The sequence below is a fragment of the Camelus ferus genome, chromosome 18, assembly GCF_009834535.1.
Source record: "Camelus ferus isolate YT-003-E chromosome 18, BCGSAC_Cfer_1.0, whole genome shotgun sequence".
Lineage (NCBI taxonomy): Eukaryota > Metazoa > Chordata > Mammalia > Artiodactyla > Camelidae > Camelus > Camelus ferus.
The window spans coordinates 3,959,739-3,986,109 of record NC_045713.1 but is presented as its reverse complement, the minus strand read 5'-3'; the positions used below and the strand labels follow the sequence as shown (position 1 = coordinate 3,986,109).

The following is a 26,371-nucleotide window of genomic DNA, read 5'->3' as shown; positions in this document are numbered from 1 at the left end:
GATATGTGGTGTGTTAAAAAACAAGTCTTTCTCTGTGCGTTAAATTTGTGTAAGCATGAAGCACAGTTAAACATGTCTCCTCAACTCAGTTGAGTCATCTTGTTAGAGTCCTCAGTGAGTTTAGCCATCCTCCAGTTGGGAGTTCATCCACTCAGTATCCTTGACACTGGAACAAATGCAACAGAGAAATTTATTATAGGATGTTAATACCTAGGACCTCTCACAGCATGGCAGTTTAGATATCTGTGTTTACCCTAACACTGTAGGTTTTACATTAACTCAGTGATACAGCATTTTCTTAAAGACATCTATAGGCATATAATACATATGTCTGTAAGATCCAAACATAAATTTCCATTATCAAGTTAGATCCAGTTCATGATAAATTGAGCAGATAATGGGTGAATAAAAATAGTTTTCTTAATTCACTAATTTCAATTCTCAATTGTATTTTTAAAAAACATATCTTCTCCCCTCCCCTATATTCTGCCTCAGCTATATTCTTTTAAGATTCATGATAGTAATTATTTAAAATTTTTTCCATTATTTTTATCAATTTGAGAATTTTAAAGACTTTGATTATGTTTGTATATTTAAAGTTATACTAATAATGTTGCTTTGATTATGTGTATATCAGCTACCATCTGTCCTATGAATACTGTAATCCCACTGGCAGCTGTGTTTATAGTCCCATTCCCTATACTGCCTTGCTGATGTGGTTCTTCAGTGGTTAGGACTAAGCATTTGGGGAATTGTCCTCACTTGCAAATTGCAGTCCTTGCCTATTAGTATTCATACTTTTTTGTTACCAATAATTTGATGCCAAACAGAATAATCTTTGGATATAATTCTTAAGTACCTAATATTTGTCTCTATAAATTATTTTGCAGATAAGGCTCAATAGTTGTCTTCTGAAACCTAGTTAATAGATACATGATTCAGTTTTAGAAATTCTTGGGGGAGAATTCTAAGCTCTTTTCCAGGGTTTTGAGAAGTACTATCCAATAGAAAAAATGAATCCAAAAGAAAAACCACTTAGGTGATTTAAATTTTCTAGTACAATGTAAAGAGAAGCAGGTAATTTATTTTAGTGATTATGTTTTAACCAGACACTTAAAACATCATTCAACTTGTAATCAATATGAAAAATTATTGATGAGCATTTTACATATTATTTTTTGTACAAAGTCTTCAAAATCCAGTGAATATTGAAAACTTGTAACACATTTTATTTTGGATTGGTCGCATTTCAAGTGCTTAGTAGCTGTAAGTGTCTAGTGTATTGTGTTGGACTTTACAAGCCAAGGATGTTTTTTGTGGTGATAATCTTCCTGTATCAAATTTGTCGCTGATAAATTACTCTTCGGATTTTTTTTTTCTATTTAAAACTACTAGTACCTAGTTTGTACTTTGTAGAATTTTTAGTTATAGTTACACTTATTTCAGAGATGATCACCATTTCTTATTTCCATTCAAGTCATTTATGTCTTTTAGGCTTGTGTTTTTAAAGTTCCTCCCCTCACTTTCCTTTCTGTCAAATCATAAATGTTAGCATTAGAAAAAATATTCTTAGTAAAAGTCAAATATTAAGATAATGAATATGGGCCTTTTATATCATTGATATTTTACAGGTGTTGAAGAAGAAGAAAAGGCTGCAGAGATGCATAAAATGAAGTCTACAACCCAGGGCAATCGGATGAGTGTAGATGCTGTAGAGATTGAAACACTCAGAAAAACAGTTGAGGACTATTTCTGCTTTTGCTATGGTAGGGTTATACACTTGAATTTTCTAAAAGATGCATTATATAGTTGAGTTTTCTAAAGAGTAGCTTACATAGTTGACTTAACAATCATATAACACACTCACAAATTGAATGGATTAATTCCTAAATATTGAGTTGACACTATGAATAACTTCACTTTTTTTCACACACACCCCACCTCCCTGCTTTTCCTTTTTCTTTTCGGATAAAGTAGATTTTATAGAAATGACCTCACTTTCTATTTCCAGTTTGTAGGAACCCAGAAACAAATGTAGCTATTAAATTTTTTTTTTGACTAGTTTTAGGTTCACAACAAAATTAAAAGGAAAGTACAGAGTTCCTATACCCCCTTCTCCTACACATGCACAGCCTCTCCACTGTCAGCATCCCCCACCCAAGAAACTACAGCAACACATCATAATAATCCGAAAGAACGTTGTTTATTTTTGACACGTAATGCTGATCTCACCAAGACCCTGGGGGATAAACAACAACTTGGTTAATCCAATTATGTGTGAAATAAAGTTCTTTTAAAGAAAAAGGGAGAAAGCAGGGAGGATAAAGGTTACACTGTGAGGTTGTAGGTAAAATTCAACTCTGAGGGATGGGGTTCCTAGCATCTGTGAGCTCTCTGCCTGATACACACAAAGGGATGACAGATGTACTCATTTGTGAATGTAGGTTGAGTTTAATAAGTTTTCAATGAGAGTATCAGCCACAAATTGCCTGGTATTTTATGGTAACAGTTGGATTTGTCAGACTTCTGTGTTCTGAAGCTGAATTGTATGTGAGAAGATTATGTTATACCAGGATGGGACCATTGTTCTTTTTGTGTGGGAGTGGTTTATAGAAACATTTTATATAGTTTCATTTTTGGCACTTTGGATTCATTTCAGGTTTAGACTTCTGGGAATAGGACCCTGTAGTATTTGAAAGTGGTTTTGAAATCAGATTACCAAAATACAAATATCATTTATTAAGCCATGATAAACTAATAATGGTTTCGTTTTTTTAATCTTACCATTTAATGATTATCCTCTTTCTATCTCACTCCTGTCCCTTAACCCCAGGGAAAGCTTTAGGCAAATCAACAGTGGTACCTGTTCCATATGAAAAGATGCTACGGGATCAGTCAGCTGTGGTAGTGCAGGGGCTTCCAGAAGGAGTTGCCTTTAAACACCCTGAGAACTATGATCTTGCAACCCTGAAATGGATTTTGGAGAACAAAGCAGGGATTTCATTTATCATTAAGAGGTGAAATACTTTATCTCTTGCCCTCAACAGTTTATTCACATAAGCTTGAATATTCAGCTTATTTTAATATAGTATTAAAAATTCTTATTTGCTGTAGAACTCATTTAAATTTATGCTGTATGACAGTTTTATATATTCACATGTAGTTTTTTTGTTTTGTTTTAATACAGACCTTTCCTAGAGCCAAAGAAGCACCTAGGTAAGTGATTGTTTTGCTTACATGATAACTAGATGGGTTCCTAAACCTGTTGTATCAAATTTAATACATTTTAATTGTTTCTTTATTTTTTTTGAGAGTATGATGTAAGACTTTTTGGAGTGGAGTATTATGATGTTTACATAAACCAGTGAGAAGTCATTGAGCTAAAAAAGCAGAGACTTATTCTTTGTTTTCAGCTCAGCTACTTACTTTAGGATGTATTCAAGGTTTTATGTTTGCAATGTGTAAGGTCAAATACTCGATCTGCCCTCATTTCCCAGAATTATAAGTAGGATTTAATTTACCTAATGTCCATTGAACATCCTGGTGTGAAAATCCTGGGCACAAGATTAGATGAGGGGAATACACAACCATGTGTAAGCATTAAAGCTTTTTAGGGCTGGTAGTCTAATGGTGGAGATGAAAAGTCCAGAAGGTCACCACATCAAGAGCACAGTGTCCACACTGTAGGAATGGTTGGTGGAAGTTGATTGGAAGAAGCATTCTTTTGTAGCCCAGGAAAGCTTTTATGAGGAAGAGGGCATTTAGATGGGCCCTTAAAGAATGTGGAGGATTTCAATAGGACTTGCTTCTAGAAAATCCAGCCCTTTCATTTGAAGGGAAAAGAAATGTTTAGAAGATGAGTACCCTTTGGAGCCAGGTTTGTTTGAGACTTTCTAAAAAGTAAATAACCATTCTCATTGGCAACCCCTTAACCAGTGTAACCAAGAAGGGACAAAATAATAGACACTCAAGTGTATGTTTTTTATTAAGTAACCTTTGTTTTAGTCTCACCATGATGAAAAGATGAACTTTTAGAAGCTTTTTTGAGATGTAAGTGACATGCCATAAAATTTACCTGTTTTAAGTATATAGTTCAGTGATGTTTGGTAAATTCACTTTAAAAAATTTAAAAACAGAATTATACAACTGTTGTCAAAATTTTAAGATTTAGAATGTTATATGAATGAACTATACAATATGCATCCTTTTGAAATTAGCTGTTTTCACTCACATAATTCAGTTGAGATTCATTCAGGTTGTTGGCTATATCAGTTTTTTCCATTACTGAGTAGTAAGTATTTCATTGGGTGAACATACCACCCTTTTATCCATTCACCAGTTGATAGACATTTAGATTGTTTCCATTGGCTATTATAAATAATACTGCTATGAACGTACTTGGTAAGTTTTTGTCTGGACATACAGTTTAATTACTCTTGAATATGTAAAACCAGGAGTGGAATTGCTAGGTAATTTTACATTATAACATGTAACTTTCTATAAACTGCCAGACTGTTTTCCAAAGTGGCTGTACCATTTCATTTGAGGGTTCAAGTTTTCTATATTCCTATCGGTATGTTATGTCTTTTTGTTTTTTGTCATCTTGGTGGATGTGAAGTGGTATCTTGTGATTTTGATTTGCATATCCCCAATTATTAATAATGTTTATCTTTTCATGTGGTTATTGGCCATTCATGTATATTCCTTGGGGAAATGTCTGTTCAGATCCTTTCCCCATGCTTTTAATTGGGTTATTTTGCCTTTTTATTATCGAATTGAGAATTCTTTATATATTCTTGATATAAATATTTTGTCAGATCCTGCAAGTTGCCTTTTAACTTGCTTGATAGTGCCTTTTGAGAAACAAAAACTTTTAATTTTTATGAAGTCCAGTTTATTTTTATATCACTTGTGCTTTTGACCTTGTATCTAAGAAATCTGTGCTTAACCTAGGGTCATGAAGATTTGTCGTGTTTTTTTCTATAAGTTTGATAGCTTTAATTTTTACATTTAGCCCTATCATCAGATTTGCATTGATTTTTATATATGGTATGTGATAAGGTTGTAAATCCGTCTTTTTGCTTGTAGATATCTAATTTTTCCACCCCAACTCATTGAAAAGACTATTTTCCCCTGGAAATACTTCGGCAACTTAGTTCTCGAAATTTGGTAGAAGCCATTCAGGCTTTCACCATTATGATGTTAGCTGGTGGGTTTTTGTATATGTCCTTTTTTAAATTGAGAAAGAATAGAGTTATTTGTCATGTTTAAATTAAAATGCATACTTTTTCATGATCAGTTCTGTTTTTTCTGAAGTCTTCTAGGTTAGCTTTAGTTTGTCATTTATATTTTATGAAGTCCTTCATCCTAGAAACTGATTTTGAAACTTTGGGCCTGATGGTTAATCAAAGAATATTTCTATAGGGTGTTTTAATAATGAGTTATCCCAGTGGATGGTTTGTATGGTTCAGCTTTTTTGCCATACCAACTCTCAAAGCTATTGAAGAATTGTGATTGTAAGGGGATTGTATTTTTCAGTTTAAGAGTATTTTAACAGCTTTATTGAGATATAATTGACACACAGTAAACTGCACGTGTTTACAGTTTGCTAAGTTTTGGCACATGTATACACTGTGAAAACCATCACTGCAATCGAGATAATGAAGCATCTTTCACCCTCAAGTTTGCTCAAACCCCTTGGTAATTCCTCCTTTTGTCTCTGTGCCTTGTCTGCAGGCAACCACTCATCTTGCTGTTGTCAGTGTAGATTTTTTTTGCATTTTTTAGACTTCTTATAGAAATGGAATCTTATAGTATGTACTCCTTTTTGTTTGTTTGGCTTGTTTTGTGATTTATCAGTGTTTCATGTATCAGTAGTTCTTTTTATTGTTGATTTGTGTTCCACTGTGCAGATACACTACAGTTTGTTTACTCATCCACTTGCCCATGAAAATTTGGATTTCCATTCCACTATGGATATTTGAGTGCCAAGTTTTTATGTGGACATATTTTCATTTCTCCTGGGTAAATATCTAAAAAGGAATGGTGAAATCATATAGTAGTTACATATTTAACTTTTTAAGAAACTGCCAAACTGGCTTTCAACGTGGTGGTTTCAGTTAACGCTCCTACCAGCAGTATGTGAATTATACTTGTTCTGCATCTTTGGTAGCATTTGGTGGGGTCAGTCTTTTTCTTTTTTCCATTTTTGTTTTCACAAACATAAAATTCACCATTTTAAGATGTACAGTTCAGTAGGTTTTAGTATATTTACAAGATGTTTGTCTTTTATCCCTGTTATACTACCTCAAAAAGAGCCTCTGTACCTGTTAGCAGTCACTGTTTTCCAGTTCTTCTGCCAGATGTACTCTTAATAGAAATCTTGGTCATCATTCATTCATCAATATTGTCTTACTCTACATTACTAGAGTAATAGTATATTGCTCTATTTGTTTCATTGATAAAAAATAACAACTTTTCTGTTAAAGGGAGGATTCTGGTAGGTGAGGGGATAAATCTGTTAGGTGATAATCACCCTTAATTATCTTCCTTATAGGGGAGAACCAAGGACACTTATAAAATAACGCAATACTCATTCTAATGACCCAGTGCTATGAACACCTCCCCTTGTCCATTCTTTGAAAATATTAGTGTTGGAAAAATCTAAATCTAAATCTAATCTTGTTTTTTTGTATATAGGTGGTCGTGTGATGGTTACAGATGCTGAAAGGTCAATGCTATCTCCAGGTGGAAGGTAAACATATTTCATTACCAGTGAACCTCCACAGCTCACTAAATTTAGTGTTTAAATTATTGAGAAATATTAGAAAGACCTGTGTCACACATCTTGAAGTTTAATATGCAATTGAATCATTTGGGGGTCCTGTGGAAATACTTTTGACTTAGTTCTGAATGATAATAGTTCCTGGGTGATTGGTCTGATGACCACAGTGATTAGGAAGGCCTTATGGTAAGATGGAATTTGCTACTCTGTGTTGTTTTGCTATACTTTGCCCCCCAAAATGTTGATTGGAATTAAAGTACTAAAGTCAGTTGTCAGCTCATAGTTATGTAAGAAATAAATACGTAAATTTTAAAGTGACTCAGTTTTGCATGGCGCTTGGTCAGATGAGTGAGTTTATACGTTGAGATCCAGGGCAGTTGAGTACTTGCTGTGTGAGTGGCCCTCATCAACGCAGAGCTTCATCAGGGCTTCTTTTCCTTTCAGTTGTGGCGCCATCAAAGTGAAAACTGAACCCACAGAAGATTCTGGTATGTACTAGTTCTGTTAGATCCAGTTTTGATATTTAAGTAAAGAAGCCTTTCCCTTAACTTAGAAGATTATATTTTGACTTATTACTTACTTACCATTTTGGTGAGAACTAGACAGAGCACATTTATTCCAATGATGACATTATTTGTTGATGTTATCATATTTTACCAAAATTCCAAAAGATAGTAATTTGTTTGATAAAATGGTAGCTAGAAATTCATTGCTAATTACACTTTTTTGTACATATTTATTTTTATTGAAATATATAGTCAGTTTACAATGTCAGTTTCTGATATACAGCATAATGCTTCAGTTGCTAATTACACATTTATAGACAAAATTTATTAAGTTTTTTCCAATTATGCAGGAATAATAATAATAATAAATATCTAGTTCTACAGTGCTTTTTACAAAAATCAATATAACATCTTCTTGATTCTCTCTTTTCCCTTTGCATTCCCATTTGTTCACTCTCCAAGGAAACCATTTTTAACTCTAAGCCATTTTTGGTGTTTAATTCTTATTTTTAAATGTCATTCATACTGTTATTTCAAACACTTTTTGGGGGGTAGCATTTTTGAGATGTAGTTTATATGCCACAAAATTTTCCTGCCTTAATGTAAAATGCAGTGATGTTTAGTAATACATAGTTTTGCAGTAATCACCATAATCAAATTTTAGCACATTTCCATCACCTCAAATGGAAAGCTGGTACCGACTTGCCGTCCCTCTCTATTCCCATGACTAATCTACTTTTAGGTTTTATATATCTGTCTTATCTGTACATTTCACATCAAGTGGAATCATACACTATATGGTGTTTTGCATTTTGCTTCTTTTACTTTTCATCATGATTTGAGGCCCATCTTCAAAAGAGTTGTAGCATATGTAAATAGTTCATACCTGAATATACGGATATACTACTTTTTCTATATCCATTTACCATTTTGATGGACATTTGAGTTGTTTCCACTTTTTGGCTGTCTTGAGTAATACTATGAACATCTCTATATGTGTCTGTGTGGAAATATGTCTTCATTTCCTTTGGGTAGAAAGCTAGGAGTGAATTGTGGTTCTATGGTAACTCTGTGCTTATCTGGCAAATTGTTTTCCTAAGTGTACCATTTTATTTTCTTAGCAGTAAGAAGGTTTTGGTTTCTTCATATCTTGACCAACATTTGTCACTGTCTATTTTTATCATAATTCTAGTGGTTTCTTCTTTTTCTTCTCCCTCCTTTTCTTCTTTCCTTTCTTTTGTTTTTAAATAGACATTCTTAAAATTAATTAATCAATTAATTCATTCATTCATTTGTTTTTTGGGGGAGTATTTATTTATTTATTGTGGAGATACTACTGGGGATTGAACCCAGGACCTCATGCTTGCTAAGCATGAGCTCTACCACCAGCGCTATACCCTCACCCGCTAAATGGACATTTTTTTTTTCGAGCAGTTTGTTTCACAGCAAAATTAGACCAAAAGTACAGTGTACCATATGCCTTCTACCCCAGCCCCCAACATGTGCAGCCTCCCCTACTGTTTTTTTTTTTCCCCTACTGTTAACAGCAGCACCAAAGTGGTACGTTTGTTACAGTTGACGAGCCATCATCACCCAGGGTCCTATAGTTTACATCAGGGTTGAGTCTTGTACATTCTTTGGGTTTTGACAAATGTATAATGAGATGCATCCACTATTATAGTATTACACACAGTAGTTTCACTGCCCTAAAAATACTCTGTGCTTTGCCTGTTCATTTCTCTCTCCCTCCATATACCTGGACATCACTGATCTGTTTACTGTCTCCTTGCTCTTCCAGTATGTCATATAATTGTGGTTTTTAATTGCATTTTCCTAATGATATTGAACATCTTTTTTTTTAAACATTTTTTTATTGATTTATAATCATTTTACAATGTTGTGTGAAATTCCAGTGTAGAGCACAATTTTTCAATTATACATGAACATATATATATTCATTGTCACATTCCTTTCTCTGTGAGCTACCATAAGATCTTGTATATATTTCCCTGTGCTATACAGTATAATGTTGTTTATCTATTCTACAATTTTGAAATCCCAGTCTATCTCTTCCCACCCCCCACCCCCCTGCAAACCACAAGTCTGTATTCTATGTCTATGAGTCTATTTCTGTTCTGTATTTATGCTTTGTTGAACATCTTTTTTTTTAATGTGCTTATTAGTTATTCATATATCTTTGATGAAATGTGTTTTTAAATCTTATTGCACATTTTAAATTGGGTTGTCCATTATTTCCCTTTCTTTCTTTTCTTTTTTTTCTTTCTTTTCTTTCTTGAGTTCTTTATATATTATGGGTACAAGTCTTTTGTCCAAAATTTTTTAGACTGTGGCTTTTCTTAATGGTGTCCTTTGAAGCTTAAAAATTAAAATTTTGACCAATCCAGTTTTCTAAGCTTTTCTTTTATTACTTGTGCTTTTGGTGTTACATCTAGAAAAATCTTTTTTCTTCAGTTTTTTCTTTCAGTTTTATAGTTTTACATCTTAGGTTAAGATCTAAGATCCATTTTGAGCTAATTTTTGTGCATGTTGTTGAGGTAAGTGAGGATCTAAATTTATCATTTCAGCTGTGAATATCCTATTGTACCAGCATCATTTGTTGAAAAGATACTCCTTTCTCCATTGGATGCCTTATTAGCACGTTTGTCAAAAATCAATTGACCCAGGTTTACTTCTGCATTTAGCTCTATTCCACTGAACTCCATTGCTGTTCTTTTATCAGAACCATGCTGTAGTTTATGGTTCTAAGGTTTGGTTTTGTTACCTATTAATATATGGAAAATGAGGAAATAATTACTTTAATTTTTATTTCCAATACTTCTGCTTTACCACTTTTATCATACAGGTAAATTGATTTTTACTCTTCAGCTTCTTTCAGAACTGAGAATGATCTTGAAAATTTTATTTATTGTTTGCGTTCTTGCTGTGTTCTATTTCGGGGGCACAAGTGTTTTTGCTAATTTTAAAAACAACCCTTCCTGACTTGATTACAGTTTCATTGTTATAATTTTTTGTGGTTAGAGTCAGAATGTACGTGGTTTCATCTTTTAAAAACAATTATGATTTTTTAAAGTTCATCATTATTACTAGAGAAATCTTTTATAATTAGTGATTTTTTTTATAGTCAGTGTATTTGGCAAGGAAAAATTGATATTTACAATATTTTCTTACTAAATGAACATGTAAACTATATAACCTGAGCATAGGTGATAGGTGGGGTCTAGAAATTTCAGTTGTATAAAATGCAGTTTCATATTGCAAAATAGTGGTCTCCCCTTTGTCCTTGTAGAAGATGGGGGCCAACTGGTAATTGTGTTACATCTGAATTCTCACTGTTGCAGGGCCTATAGTTGTGGGGCTTTTATTTTGCACTCAGTTCAGAAGTTATTTTATGCAGTAAATTTCAGATTTAGGATTCATCTAGGAACACAAAGATGATTTTATTAGAAAATCACTTTTTATGTTACTGAACTAATTAGAAATAATGTATCATCTGTGTAGATGATGAAAGGCATCAGAATTCCTTAACTATGATTGGCTGGAATATTTTATATAGTTGTAAATGCCAACTCATCATTCTGTTTAATAGTGAACCACAGGAAGCACTCCTCATTAGATTCTAGCACATTTTCTTACCAATGTTCCAGATACCCAAACCATTACAAATAAGAGATGTAAGGAATTAGAAAATGGAGGGCACTATTAACTTTTACAGGTGTCAAACATGATTATGTATATAGAACACCAAAGAGAATGAAGTAGAAAACAAAATATCTATACTCTTATTTTATTTCATTAAGTGTTAAAAATTCCACATAAAAAATTTTAGATTAAAATCAACTGAAAAAATTTAGTAATTCTTTGAAAACTTTCTAAGCAATACATTCAACTAAGGAAAATCTCTAGAAATTTTTGTGGCAAAATCAACCACAGTGTGTCAAAAGACATATAAGACACAGAGAATGGCTATTTGCAAGACAGATCACAAAGAGTTGTTCTATTTGACATACAACGAGCTAATTCAGGAATTAAATGACCGAAGATTCAAGAGAAAATGTTGTCTCATTTAAAGAAATGGAGATAAAAATCCAAGAAAGGTAAAGTTTTGCACTCAACAGATTGGCAAACATTAAATTCTGTTCATACTCAGTCTCAGTAAAGGATATAGAGAAAAGGGAAGATTTAAAAATTCTTGGTGTGTGTATAAATTTTTGCTATCTTATGGGTGATAACTTTATTAATATTTTCATTTGAAGATCCACATGTTCTTTGACCCATTACTGCTTTGCAAAAATAGCAGTTAGCCTGCGGCTCGGCTCCATCAGTGGAATTCTGTGTTGTGGAACACAGTGAGGCAATAGGTCTGTGTCCACTGATACGCAAGTATTTAAGACAGACTGCTTATTAGTTGAATCAAATCTGGGTGTCATGAAGGAGAGGAATAACATTGTAATCCCTTAAACTTTTTATTTAAATATGTTATAAGCTAATAAAATACCTATATAATACAAGGACCTTTTTCCTGTATTGACAGTAAGTTGCCAGTGTGATGCCCTATCACTCCTTTAACTACTTCAGTTTGTAATTCCTACAAGCAAGGATAATGTCCCACATTCCCACAATATAATCATCAAAATAAGGAAAATACATTAGTTCTAACTAATTCTCAAACCCTTTTCAGGTTGGTGGTGTTTTTGTTTTGGGTTTTTTGGTTTCCATTAATGGCTTCTTCAGGTTTCCCAGTCTTTTCTTCTATGATCTGGACACTTTTGGAGAAAAGTATTTGGTATTTCCTCATGATTAGATTCATAAATGCATTTTTTTTTGCAAAAATATCACAGAAATGATACTGCGTTTGTTTTCTGTAATATCAGGTGCCAGTTGATTTCTATTCATCCGTTTCCTGAAGGTATTACCGTATTTATCTGATCATAGTTAGTTTTTCTAGGCTTCTCACCTGAGTAATTCCTGTGTATTAATTATATTTTCTTTGTAATGATTATATTCATGGGAGTTTCTCTGATTCTGTAGAAGTATATACCACTCCATCAAGCTTTCAGTTAAAATTAATTCATTTATATTAGAGCATACTCACTTTATTCAGTGTATTCATTATTATTATTATATGTATTCATTATTATCATTTATTTTGATTTCCAGCAGTCCTTGCTTTGGCCATTGGGAGCCACTACAGGAATTCCTGTGTCCTTTCCTTGTATTGTTTGATAATATCCTATCATTTAAAAAAAACTTTTACCTTTTTTGCAAAACAAGGTTGCATCTTACTCTTATATTAATTCAGCCCTAGAATCAACCGTTTTACCAGAATCCCTGGTTCCTAATTGAGGAGAGTGGTATTATGAAAAATCACTGTCTTGGTGCTACGTGTGCTTATTGCAGTTGGGATGTCATTGCTTCTAAGTGGACGTAGCTAGGGAGTCTGTTTGTATGTGTGTTTACATACACAATAAGTATTTACATACATGCATCTTTTTACATCTGTGATTTTTCATACCCATATCTTCAGTTCCACTCTTGACACACCAAGGTTTTTTTCTCTCCTTTCCCAAATAATTATTTTTGTCGCAGTGAGAATCATGGCAGCCAGATATTCTCAGTATGTTTATGTGCTTCTTTAACCCATGTCTCAGTGCCAGCCTCCTTCATTTGACACTCCTTGTTGGGCTGTCACTGCTTATGCTTATCCCCTTGTTTGTATCAGTTTCCCAGACCTGTTACTCAGTTTCCCCTGCCCCTTCATATTAATAGTCTCATTCTTCCACCCTGCTCTGCCCCATAAAACCTCCCAGTACAGCTGCCTACCTTGCTGAGTGCAGCCTGATGGTATTTGGAATGAATTATTGGGGTAAGGAGAAGGGCCTTGTGAACAAATGAGGATTTTTGTATGTTACAGGCATGCCAAATGTCAGTATTTTGGGAGATCTGCAAGAAAGGGAGTGTTGAATTGTCCTTTTTGGGAATAAGTATTTGAATCTATTATGCTGTTTGTTTTATAGAAGTTTCCCTCCCCCATTCCCCCCCCCCCTTTTAATGTCACAGGAAATTTCAGTTTTCTGTTTAGTTTTTAGTTTATTATGCCAAAATCATCATTTCACAAATCTCTCGTTTATTCATACATTTCTCTCCTGAATAGTTTGCATCCATAAATAAACGTTGAGAAAATTATTTTATTGAATTCTATATCCATCTTAAGTATGGATTTTATATTTCTTGGACCACAGTTGTGGTCCAGTTAGGAGAAAAAAGCCATACCAGTTATTTGAATCATATCAGTCAGTCATTGGAGAAAATTTAAAGATTAACTAGTTGTATCAAAAAGGACTATTACTAAAGTATGTAAGTAACAACTCAAGGTATTGGCTGCCACCTATACAACTTTTAAATTCTGGCTTCTAAGATGGCGATACTATTTCGATGGTACTGGTCTGTCGGGGGACATATCGGAACTGGTTCTGTTAGTGTTGGAAAAATTGTAAAGTGGGTCCAGGTGGTGCTGTGGGAACGGTCTGCTTTCACTAGATTACCAAGGAACGAGTGACCCTGGTGGGGACAGGATGCAGACAAACCAGAAGGAAAGTGCAAGTCCCTTTCTCTCTCCTAGCCTTGTAGCCTCCCTGCTCTGTTCCCCCGACACAGACTCCCAAGGATCCAACTGCTTTGTAGTCTGCGCTTCAGCGGAGTCTAAGCGGACAGTTCTGGAAGGGAGACAGCTGCTTAATGACTAGCACCGGCCACCCTTTGACTACTCAATGTCCATACACACCGCCACTACTTTGAACTTCCACATAACAGCTAAACAACTGTTCCTCTAATGAGATGGTTCCCTGTGAAGGGAACCATTTTTGCCCTCTCCTCACAATAAGAAGATGATAATAATGTTCTGATAGTTATTGTACCCATCTCTGGGAGACTCATTTACTGTCCAGTCATGGGTTTTATTAATTACTCCTCAGATTCACTGTCAGCCCATTTATTTTCTTATCTAAAGACTAAATGGTAAAGGAAACCTCCAACAAAATTTTTGTAAAATAGTAATGGGAAGAAGAGAGAACAGTTAATATATCCAAATACATAATACTTAGAGAAACACACTCATGACAAGGAAGAAAACATACCGAGTCCACATTTCTGCAACTTGTCACAAAAACTCACACCTTAATTCATTACCCATTGTATTTTGCTTTCTTTGCCTTCAGCCAGGACCTTAGGTGGTACGAGTCTTTAACTGGTTAAGGTGACCCAAATCTTCATTTCCTGATATAACTGCCTTTTTTATTTGCTTTGATTTTGTATTAACTTTTACTGATGAATGTCGAAGTGCTAGATAGCCCACAGAATCACAGGGTTTCCAGGCATGTTCTCTGCCAGCATCTTATGGCAGCAAAACCATCTCCCATTGGTGATTATGGTCCATAGAGTAACCCCCTTCTTTGCTTGAGCCTTCAGGGATAGATGTCCTTTTAGTATATCAAGCTAACACTCTTTTTGAGCTATTTCTTCAGATGAAAATATTCTGCACAAACCTTGTAAAGTCATATAGCACCAGCTCAATATTAAGTTTATCATAGGCCTGGAATGATTACAGCTGATAACTTAGTCTGAAATGTGTATATACACCCATTCATTGTTCATTTCTTACACTTTGTGAGAGTGTAATTGACTCCTGCATGGCGGACAAGAAAGAGTAGGATCTGCAGCCATTTGGTGACAGCAGCTGTTCACTTCTGAAAGCTCCTCCTATCTAACCCCTCCGGGTTGCCCAGCCAAGGGCTCTTTGTTTTTGAGTGTATGGGCATTATATCTTTATTAAGAATTTGTTAAAGAGTTTGTTAAGAATCTTCTCTCCTAAAACTTACAATTGAAGTATAGTGTATGCTAAGTATAAGTGTATATAGCAACAACAAATAAGTACACATGCCTGTAATCTAATAACGTTCATACTGAGATACAGAGCACTGATAACACTCCCAGAAGGCCCTCTTCTTCCTCTTCTCATTACTCTTCTGCAAAAGTCAATAAGTTGCTTGAGTGTTTTGTTTTCTTTTGTTTTTAGCTTTCTTGTGTAATTGATGTTGCTTGAGTTTTAACAACATAGATTTCTTTTCTCTAAATCTGACCTTACTCTATGTGGAATTGTACAATATGCACTCATTTATATCTGGCCACAAAGGTCTACTTTATATAATTTATCCTCATTGTGGACAAACTGTTGAGTGTTACGCTGAAAGGTGTGCTTTATTACACTTGTTAATTAAGAGACTGTTAGGAGAAAAAATAAGTGTATCAGTAAAATGGTTAAAGATTATTTCATCTTTATTCTGGAATATCGAGTCATTAAAGTTGATGTTTACAGTTGATTTTCATTGGTCTATAAAACTATTTTTAACATTGAGTGAAAATAAAGTGTGACTTAATTTTCTTCATTTGCAAAGATAAGAACAAAAAATTGAGCAGTAAATCCCAAAAGATTAGCAGTGTTTAAAATGTTGTCTAGGTTGGGTGTTAGGTGATATTTGTCACCCTGCCACCTAGCAAACTTTTGTCTTTTTTTTTTTTTTTTAACTTATTTCTAACTTCACTTCTGATTATTTCTTGGGCGGGGATTAGGTTAGTTAGTTAATTAATTAACTAATGGAGTTACTGAGGATTGAATCCATGACCTCTTGCGTGGTAAGCATGCACTCTAGCCCTGAGCCATACTCTCCCCCGCCAAAATTTTTGTCTTTTGAAAACCTTTAAAATATGTATACATTACTCTGCATTAACAGGAGGGCATAAGGGATTTCCCTACACCATCTGAATGTCCTAAAGTTCTAATTATATAATTTCATTTGCTTTTACAGGTATTTCTCTGGAAATGGCAGCTGTAACAGTAAAGGAAGAATCAGAAGATCCTGATTACTATCAGTATAACATTCAAGGTAATACTATTTAATTCATTCTTTCTTTCCAAAGGTTATTGGTGGTTAAAATTAAAATATTTTTATCAGTTGCCTGCATTTCTTAGATATTGTTTTCTTGATTGGTCATTTGGTCTTTGATTGGCATGTATATTTATAATTTATCTCTGGAATAAAATAGATTTAAAAAATGGGACAGTAAACTCAGTCTATAGGGGAAATGTAAAATAACCATTAATATTCTTAAAAGGACAAACATAAGTTGTGATGCTATTTAGAATTCAATTCTAATTTCTAGAGTTACTTGCAAGGCATAAGAGGTCTTCTGAACCTCTTAATAGCTCTATTTGTGCAACAACTGTTAGCAGTATTATTATGTTAAAAATCTATAAATAGTAAAGACACAAGTATTCAGTACTTATCATCTTGTTCTGTATCTTCATTATCAGAAAGGAATTAAGGATCATAATTTCACAACGCAGATTGCTTTAATACATTGATGGGTTTTAATTTAGAAGAACATCTGTAGTTTTTAGTAAGTTTAATTTTTATAGATGTATAAAGTATATTAAACATTTAAAGTATAAAATTAACTAGTTTTTTAATATATCTCTATAAAGCCATCTTCACTGCAGTCAAGATTAATTAAATGTTCATAACCCCAAGTTTCCTTGAGTCCCTTTGTAATTCACTGCCTTCCTCAGCCAACCACTGATCTGTTTTCTATCATTTTAGATTAGTTTGCTTTTTAAGAAATTTATATAAATGGAATCATCGTCATAAAGTATGTACTGTTTCCTTTGGGTGGGGAGCTGTGACTTCTTAAATTTCACATAATTGTTCTGAAATTCATCTATAGTGTTGTATATATTGGTAGCTAAATCCATTTTATTGCTGAGTGTTATTCCACTGCATGGCTGTAGCACAATCTGTATGTTTCTCCATTTGTTGATGGACATTTTGGTTGTTTCCAGTATGGGGCTATTAAAAATAAAGCTGCTGTGAACATTTGTGTAGAAATATGCCTTCATTTCTCTTAAGTAGATTCCTAAAACTGGAATAGCTGGGATATATGGTAGGTATTTTTAAGGAACTACCTGTTTTCCACTGTGCTTTTACTGTTTGACATTTCCATCAGCAAGTACAGTAGTTTTAGTAGCTCCATATCCTTGTCAGCCCTTGTACATCCACATTGTTATTGTTGGCCACTTTAGTGGGTGTCTTGTTACACCTCTTACTGGTTTTAATTTGTATTTGCCTAGTAGGTTTAGTTCATTTAAAATGATATGGCTTTATCAGTTCTGGAATATTGTAAAAGTTACAATAAATTTATTCTGGCTTGTAATCATGTGAATATCCATCCATATACGTATATCAGATTGTGACCTAGTGAATTTCATAATTTTTATCCGTCAATTTTGAACATTTTATTCCTTGTGACGTTAATAATCATGTGGCTAAAAGTTTGCAGTAACTCTGAGAATTTTTAATTACAAAGTTAACTTTTTGGAAAATATTTAGCCTTTCTAGCAGTTGTTGGTACCTTACTAATATACATAAATTTAATAAATCTTGTTTCATAAAATCTCTTTTTAAATACATTATATTTAATTTTTAAAATAAAAAGTCTTCTATATTTTGGATAACTGCCTTTTCAGCTTTGCTGTTTGATGTTTTGATGTTTGTGTGATTCTAGAAGCTTTTTTGTACCCCTTTGAAATAGGGTGTGTGAGTGATGTAATACCTGAGTAATAAGAGTTGGAAATCAAATGTGTGTACAGGAGAAAGATTGCCAGAAATGATAATATCCTAAGTGCAGTTGAAGAAGGTGGTAGCCATACAATTAGTTTTTCATCTTGGCTGAGAGATAGAGTCCATGTAATTTGTATATTTTTCTTAATTGAGCTTTGGCAGTTCTTTGTGTATTTGTCCTTTGTGATATGATTTGCAAATAGTTAAATTTGATGATGTCCAACCTTCTGATTTTTTTTTCCTTGTATGGATTGTGCTTAAATATCATAGGTAAGAAATCTTGGCTTGACCCAGTGTCAAAATGATTTTTTCCTGTTTTTTCTAGAAATTTCTCTAGTTTTACTGTTGAAATCTGTGATTGATTTAGACCTAATTTTTGTATAGTGTGCAAAATACCGAGTTCAAACTTGCGCATATGGATATCCAGCACCTTCTTCTGGCACCTTTTGTTAGAAAGATGGTTCTTTTTTCATAGTGTTACCTTTATATCTTGGTCAGTTTTCTTGAGTATATTCTGTTACATTGATCCCTGGGTCTGTCCTGTTGCCAAAATTACATTGTCTTGAGTACTATAGATTATACTAGTAAGTCTTGACTTCTTTTTCAAAATAATTTTGCATAATTTACCACCTTTACCTTTTCAAGTAAATTTTTAAACACCAGCTTGTTCAAAATACCCTGTGGGGATTTTGATGGAGATTGTGCTGAATCTATAGACTAATTTAGGTTAAATATCTTAATATCAAATATTCTGATTAATGAACGTGATATATGCATCTTATTTAGTTCTTCCTTGATTCCTTTTATCAGTGTGTCTTCGGCATATAGATCTTGTGCGTATTTTGAAAGATTTGTATCTAAGTATTTAATGGTTTTTGGTGTTACTGTAAGTGGTATTTTTTTCTTCTACAGTTTCAGCTTCCACCTATTTATTCCTAATATGTAGAACTGCAGTTGACTTTTACATACTGACCTTATACCTTGTGACCTAGTTAAAATTCTCTTATTAGTATAGCAACTCTTTAGAAAAGTCTTTGCGATTTTCTAAGTAGGCAGTATTATTTCTTCCCTTTCGTTTTCTTGTGTTAATTGCACCAGCTGAGACCTTGTAGTGTTGTGTTGAGTGGTAATGAGAGTAGACATCCTTACTTGGTTTGCTGTTTTAAATGGAAATCTTTCACTAGAAAACTTTTTTTCCCCTTTTGATAGATTTCCTTTATCAGATTGAAGAAATTTTTTGTATTCAGAGTTTGTGAAGTTTGTATAGTGATTGGATGTTGAATTTTATGAAAAGTCTTTTCTGCATCTCTTAATGATTATATCATTTTCATTATTTAGTTTGTTAAAATCATCATCAGTATTAGTTTTCAAATTTGAACCAGACAAAGAGTTTCTGGGATAATAAACTACACTTACTTATGATGTATAACTTTTTATATATGGTTGAATGTTCTTCAGCAATATTTGCCAGAAATTTTCTTTTCTTGTAAATGTCTTTATTTGTTTTGGTAATACTGGCCACTGGCCTGAATGAATTGAGAAGTGATATATTGGAAGAATTTTTTTTGTAGAATTGATATTATTCTATTCTTACATATTTTTGGTAGAACTTGCCAGTGAAGACGCTTGGGTTCCTGAGGTTTCTCTCTAATGGAAAGTTTTAAAATTCGTTCCATATTTTATTAAAATTTTGTTTACTGGTTGTAAGACTGTTCAGGTTTTATATTTCCGCTTGACTGAGCATTGGCAGTTTGTATCTTCTAAGGAGTTTGTCGACTTTGTCTTAAGTTCTTTCTTTTTTTATTTTAATGTTTGCAAGGTCTGTAGTAATTTAATTACAGCAACTTATGTCTTTGTTCTTTTTTATTTTTGTTTTTTATTGATCATTCTAGCTCAGGGCTTCTCAAGCTTGGCAATACTGACATTTTGATAGAACAGTTCATTGTTATGGGTACCTGTTTTATGCTCTGCGTTGTAAGATGTTTAGTATCTTCCCTGTCCTCTACCCACTAGATACATACCAGTAATGTCTCCCTAGTTGTGACAGTCAGAAATGCCCCTTAGGGGACAATATCACTTCCATGGAGAACTATTAGTCTGACTCTAAAGCTTTCTCAAATTTTCCTTTTTTATTTTTTGTTTGTCAAAGATTCAGCTTTTACAAAATTTCAATAATTTTTGCTCATGTGTTTCTTCCCTTTCTTTCTTCTTGATTTAATTTTAATTTGTTTATATTTTATGTTTCTCTTAAGATGGAAGCCTAAATTCTTTGAATTGAGATAATTTTCAGTGTAAGCACTTAATGCCATAAACTTCCCTCTTAAGCATTAGTTTAGCTGCACCCCATAAACTTTTTTTTTTTTCTCCAGGAGGGAATTAGGTTTATTTATTTTTTAGAGGAAGTGCTGGGGATTGAACCCAGGACCTCACGCATGCTAAGCATGCACTCTACCACTTGAGCTGTACCTTCCCCCATGCACCCCAGAAACTTTGATGTGTTTAGTTTCATTCGCTTTAAAACATTTTCTAATTTCCCTTGATTTCCTCTTTGTCCTCTGGTTTACATAGATGTGTTTACTCTTAATTTCCACATATTTGTGGATTTGTCAGATACCTTTCTGTTGCTGGTTTTCAGTTACTTCCATTATGGTTGGAGAATATTCTTTATATAACTTTTTTAAATTAAAAAATACATATTTCTGAAAATTTAGAAACAACGTAAAATTTACCATTTTAAGTGTATAGTACAGTGACAGGAAGTATATTCACAGCGCTGTGCAGCTGTCACCTACTATGGTTCACTCTGTTTCCATTTGAAGCAGATCTTTTTTCTCGATCGCTGTTTAGCACTGAGTTGTGGTTTTGTTGTAATTGTGAGGAGAGGCGAGCTCATGGTCCTATTACTCTGCCATCTTGACCAGAAATCCCCCATTCTTTGTATTATTTCAGTTATTTTTGCTTTATTAAGGTTGCTTGATAGTTGATCAGGTCTGCATTATTCTACTGGTATTTCTCTCTACTTGTCTGTCCATTACAAAAGTATTGAAATCTTTAGCTCCCTCTGTGGGTTTTTCTATTTCTCGTTTCAATTTTCTGTCGGTTTGCTTCATGCATCCTGAAGGTCTGTTGTTAGGTGTCAGTATCCTGAAAGCTCCTTTTCCCTTGGGCTCCTTTTCTGGCAGCCTCCTTCCAGTTTTAATCTTTGTCCTGACTTGTAACAACCTAGGTTAATTTTGTCTGTTTTTGTAGTTTATATAAATAGAATCCTTCAGCATATATCAGGCTTCTTGTGTGAAACATATAATTTGTGAAATATATTCTTGGGAGTACTGTAGACTTACTTGCATTGCTGTATTGTATAATCCTTTGGTATCCACAGGGAGATTGGTGCCAGGGCTACCCCACCCCCCACCCGTCTCCAGTACCAAAACCCATAGATTATCAAATCCCTTATATAAAATGCTGTATTTGCATATAACCTACAAACATCTTCCCCTATACTTTATTTAAATCATCTCTAGATTACTTAAAGCGTAATACAATGTAGATGCTATCTAAATAGTGGCCATTGTGCACACAAATTCAAGGTTTGCATTTTGGAACTTCCTGAAATTTTTTTGTTCCCAATATTTTTGATCCACGGTTGAATCTATAGATGCTGAATGCATAGATATAGAGGACTGGCTGTATTTCTAAATTTTTTTTTTAAGTAAAATGTATAAGACCTACAAACGTAATGTTACATCTGCCTAGGTTTACTGAATCTTAGTATTTTGTTGTCCCCATTTTCTCCCATATGACGGGTAAAATATGTTATTTGACAACCTTCTTTAGGCCTTTCCAATTCCCTTTTTTCCCCTATTCCTCCTGAGTTATTTTATTGAAATTGAGAATTGTCGTTCCTGATAATAATTTTATACTTAAATGCCTGTGTATTCCCACAGAAGTGTCTGTGTATGTATATCCATGCACATACATTTTATGTGTAATACCTTCTCAGTTCTTAAGTTTGGGATAAATGGTACACTGTATTATGTTGTTTTGTATACTTTCTTGTGTGTCAGTCAATACAAGTTTTCAAGATTTACCTGTTTTGTCACATTTAATACTATGACTCTGGTAGTTAAATTGTACAATTATACTGTAGTTTATTGGTTCATTCTTCTACATGAAGACGTTTATGTTTTCTTTGAAAACTTTTCCAGAATAGGCTTGACACCTGTCAGTCTTCCTCTAAGATGTGCTCAGACGTGAGGTTGGGAAAGTGGAATTTGTCTCCAATGACTGATAGACACTGTTAGAATTTTGAGTGTGAAGTTTGCTGCCTATCTTTTGATGAATAAAATCCAAGTAATGTGCTGTTAAAACATATATGGTTAAAATTAAAAGACCTAGATAATTGGACAGTATAGTGATTTGAAGGTATGCTGGGCAAATAGTAACCTAAACGAAGTTTAGTAGTACTAATTTGAGGCCAAAAAGGAAAAAGTAGTAAGTATAAAGATTAAGACTATATTATATATATACTAGTAAGTCACTAAGTTGATAGAATAATCATTAATTTGTACATATCTACCATAGCCTCAAAAGTAGAACTAAAGAATTGATACAGTTACAATAAATTTATAAAAAGTCACCTGAGAGATTTTAACAAATGATGAATGCTTATAAATGGTAAACAGAATATTTAAACTTTGCAATTTACAAACGTAAGCTAATTGATCTATATCCAGAACTCTGTACCTAGCAAATAAATGTTTATATACGAAACTTGATTTTTTATTACAAAAATTGACTTTATACCTGTACACAAATAGCATTAAAGAATTCCCTGAACATAATGTGATTAATTAAATTAGAAATCAATAATAAGCAGGTTATTAAGATAGAAATCCTATACAGTGGGAATCCTAAGAAATATACTGTAGTTGACTTAAAGAGGACCTCATTAAAGTAATTTGTAGAGCAGGACAATATTGAAAACGCCACATAACTCAACTTGTGGAAAAGCAGTTAAAAGCGGTAGTTAGAAGTCAATACCTTTAGCTATCATTTAATTAATTTTTTCTGTGTATTTTTAGCCAGGATCACATGACTAGGAAGCAGTAAATCTGCATTTGAACTCAGGTCTCTTTCATTTACTATCTCGCTCTTAATTGAGATTCCAAGTAAAAATAATTTTTGTATTTTCTATGAAGTTGTTTTTTTTCTGTGATGTGTCCTTTGTATATAGTTTTGTGCCTTTTTGTGAAATTGATTTCTCATGCATTTACAAAGCCTTTCAAAAATCTTAGGATGTTTACCAAAAAATGCTCAGACATAGTGAAGTGGTTTATATTCATATAAATGCAAGAACATGTTTTATATTAAGTAGCTATTGGAAACAATGTTTTGTTTTCTTTTTAATGTATTTCACTAAGAAGCTTGATAATACATGCAAGTGTGTTGTCAAAATCTGTATAGCATTTTGAGAAGGTTTAATGAACTGAAACTTTATATGTTAGTAATTGGGAAAAACCTTGTTAAGTTATTAGAAAGTGTTTATGGATCTTCAGGAAAGGGGGATTCTGAATTAATAATTGTTAGTTTGTCATGTTTCTATTTCAGTGGAGATTCAAGCTTATTGATAGTTTAATTGCATGATTTTTAGAGATTCTAAGGAAGGTATAACAATTTGATTCTGCATTTTCTTTAGTATGGTAAAACATTAACCAAATACTTGTCAACGAAGAAACAAAATGCACCTTGTAAGATAAACCTGCACTTAAAATCTGTATGAAGTGAAAGTTGCTATTATGGACATTTTACTTTAAAAAAAAAAAACCCATATCCACCATTTGAGACATCATTTCCATTCGATCCATGTCTACTCGTTTCATTTTTTTTTGACTGTCTATATTTGAATTTATCTGAATACACTTTTTCCATTCACTAAGCCCATAAATTGACACCACTCATTTTGTCAGGTTTTTTTTTTCCTTTTTGGTTCATGAAAGGGCTGTATTATTCCATTATCTCTCACCGAAATTTGTTTACTGAAGTAACCCAAAATATATTTTGGGGATTACTTTTGAAGTATTATCTTTGTATCCCAAAGCAGGCCCTTCTGAAACTGATGATGTTGATGACAAACTTCCCCTTTCGAAGTCTTTGCAAGGTATAACTTTTCAGTTCCATTTTCCCACATACTGTTCTTACTTAATGTTTCTTTATATTGGACAGACTGTGTTTTAGTACTTATATCTGTATTATTACTTTTATAAATGGAAAAGGAAAAGAAATGTATTGGCCTTTTTTTTTTTAAACATATAAGTGAACTTCACAAGCAACAATTTTTCAAAATCAATTTTCCCTTTTGTGAATCTAGTAATGAATCTCGAAATGGGTACATGACACACTTTCATATTTAAGGTAAAGTACACATTTATACCTTATATCAGAATAGTCAGAAATAAGGCTTTTATTGTATAGTTACTAATGTAAAAGTTACATCAGTAAGGTCATGTTGGTACTTAGTTTTTTAGAGAGATTGTAAGAGATCACTTGTGAATCCCTAAGTTTATTGATTGAATACCTTTTTGGGAATTTTTGTATAGGATTCCCTAACTTGATGCTCTGTGGTTGTTTGTGATGGGTTTTACTTTACTTTTGTCTGTTCTGGCTTTGACCTCATAAAATTGATTTTGTCCAGCTTTACTTTTAATATAAATGTAATTGCTTATTTCAGACTTTAAAAGAATAAAAGGAACACATAGAATCATTGTTTACATGCACTCTTATAATATTCTGATGGGTGGAACAATCACCTTAACTATTCTTATTCAGTCTTCCCTTTTTAAGCAGTGACCTCTTTCCCATTATCTCTCATTCTTTTGACCTTACATTTTTGTATTACAGTTAAAGAGCCCAGTGCTCCATAAATTCAAAATTTATTGTTGAATAAGGGTGGGGAGGTGGGGGGACTATGTGTTGAGAAAGCATATTTAAGAAGTTAATCATTCATGGCTGTAGCTTTATAGGTTTACCTAGTGTTTTGAGCTCAGGTGAGTTTTCAAAATATGAAATAAATGGAAAAGAATCCCAAGATAATTACTGTATCATAAAGCTAAGCTTTGAAAACCAGAAATATTTTATCTTAGTATGGTTTTTTAAACTCAAAGGTGGTAGACACTGCATGGTAGTTTTTGAAGTTGTAGTCAGTGCACCTTAAGAATCAAGATAAAATGTACTTAAAACCTGTGTCCAGGGGTTGGACCTTTAGTATAGTTTCTGAAATTAGTTATCAGTGAATGACAAAGTAGACTTGATTTTGCTTCCCCCACCTTTGTGATTTATTCTTACGTATAGGTAATATATTTTATTTATACATGGAGGCAGTGATTATCAACCTTTTCCATGTTAGTAGCTCAGATATATAAGGACAGAGGATGAATATTCTGGGGCAGTTTGGGCACTTACTTTAATTGGCTCTCTAGAGTTTTAGATTACTTCTTTCATGTTCTGTTCTAGTAGAATGAGCCTGTTTACCTTGTGACTTGCCTAACCTGATACATTGCTTTATGTTCCAGTTTTTAGAAGCAGGCAGATTATATTACCTGAATTTAAATGCTTTTGAGACTAAAGGTAGTATCTTAAAGTTTTAACTTATGAGTTTCCTTTAAGTACAACTTTGATTAAATAATGGGGATTGAGTTTCCATAGCTTCCACCAGAGTAAAAATGGAAAGCAGGAAACATGTCACAGCCAAACATGAATCTGTTTATCTAGACTTGATAGAGTCTATGAGCACAGAAAGAATTTACTCTGGTGTTTCTGTGCGTCATTGATGAGCATGGCACTTTGAAGCATATGTTCTGTTTCTAAAATTCAACATCTGTCAGTAATATATTGTGCAGTTACAATAACTAATGTTAAATCCCCAATCCTACTTTTACTGAAAGTAAATCCTAGATTTACTGAAGATGTTTACATTTCAAAATAATTTTTTGAGCTTTCATACAGAAGTGTTACATGTTTTTTTGAATTAGATAACATTGAATTAGCTGCTAAGAAGTTAAAGAACCAGTTTGTATTCATTTTGTTATGTCTTAAACTGTTTGCATTGTTATCTAGTTTCTCTTCTTCCGATGTGAGTTTTTATTGGTTTATTATATGTGGTTTATTTTCTTTTTAGGAAGCCATCATTCTTCAGAGGGCAACGAAGGAACAGAAATGGAGGTACCAGCAGAAGGTTAGAAATACAGGGATTTTTACTTTGCTATATTTGTATTATGTTCTATACTGTGGAGAATGTTATCCTTAAAACACCTTATTTGGAAATAAAAGATAATTGTTATGGTATGCCTTCTTAGCCAACAGGTTTGTTTTTTTTTTTTTACTAAGCTGTAGTA

General features: G+C 33.3%; 1 protein-coding gene across 7 annotated transcripts in view; it reads left to right on the top strand.

Moving 5' to 3' along the window:
* The window catches only part of GTF2I (general transcription factor IIi), a 93,879-nt gene that overhangs the window by 26,139 nt on the left and 41,369 nt on the right, over positions 1–26,371 (top strand). For 3 of the 7 annotated variants that reach the window (XM_032459502.1, XM_032459505.1, XM_032459508.1), the window contains exons 4-11: positions 1,632–1,766; positions 2,834–3,017; positions 3,188–3,216; positions 6,700–6,754; positions 7,229–7,272; positions 16,173–16,250; positions 24,079–24,138; positions 26,155–26,211. In XM_032459502.1, the coding sequence (XP_032315393.1) occupies positions 1,632–1,766; positions 2,834–3,017; positions 3,188–3,216; positions 6,700–6,754; positions 7,229–7,272; positions 16,173–16,250; positions 24,079–24,138; positions 26,155–26,211 (642 nt within the window). The remainder of the gene's footprint in view (positions 1–1,631; positions 1,767–2,833; positions 3,018–3,187; positions 3,217–6,699; positions 6,755–7,228; positions 7,273–16,172; positions 16,251–24,078; positions 24,139–26,154; positions 26,212–26,371) is intronic. The other 4 variants (XM_032459503.1, XM_032459506.1, XM_032459507.1 and 1 more) reach the window with 2 other exon arrangements.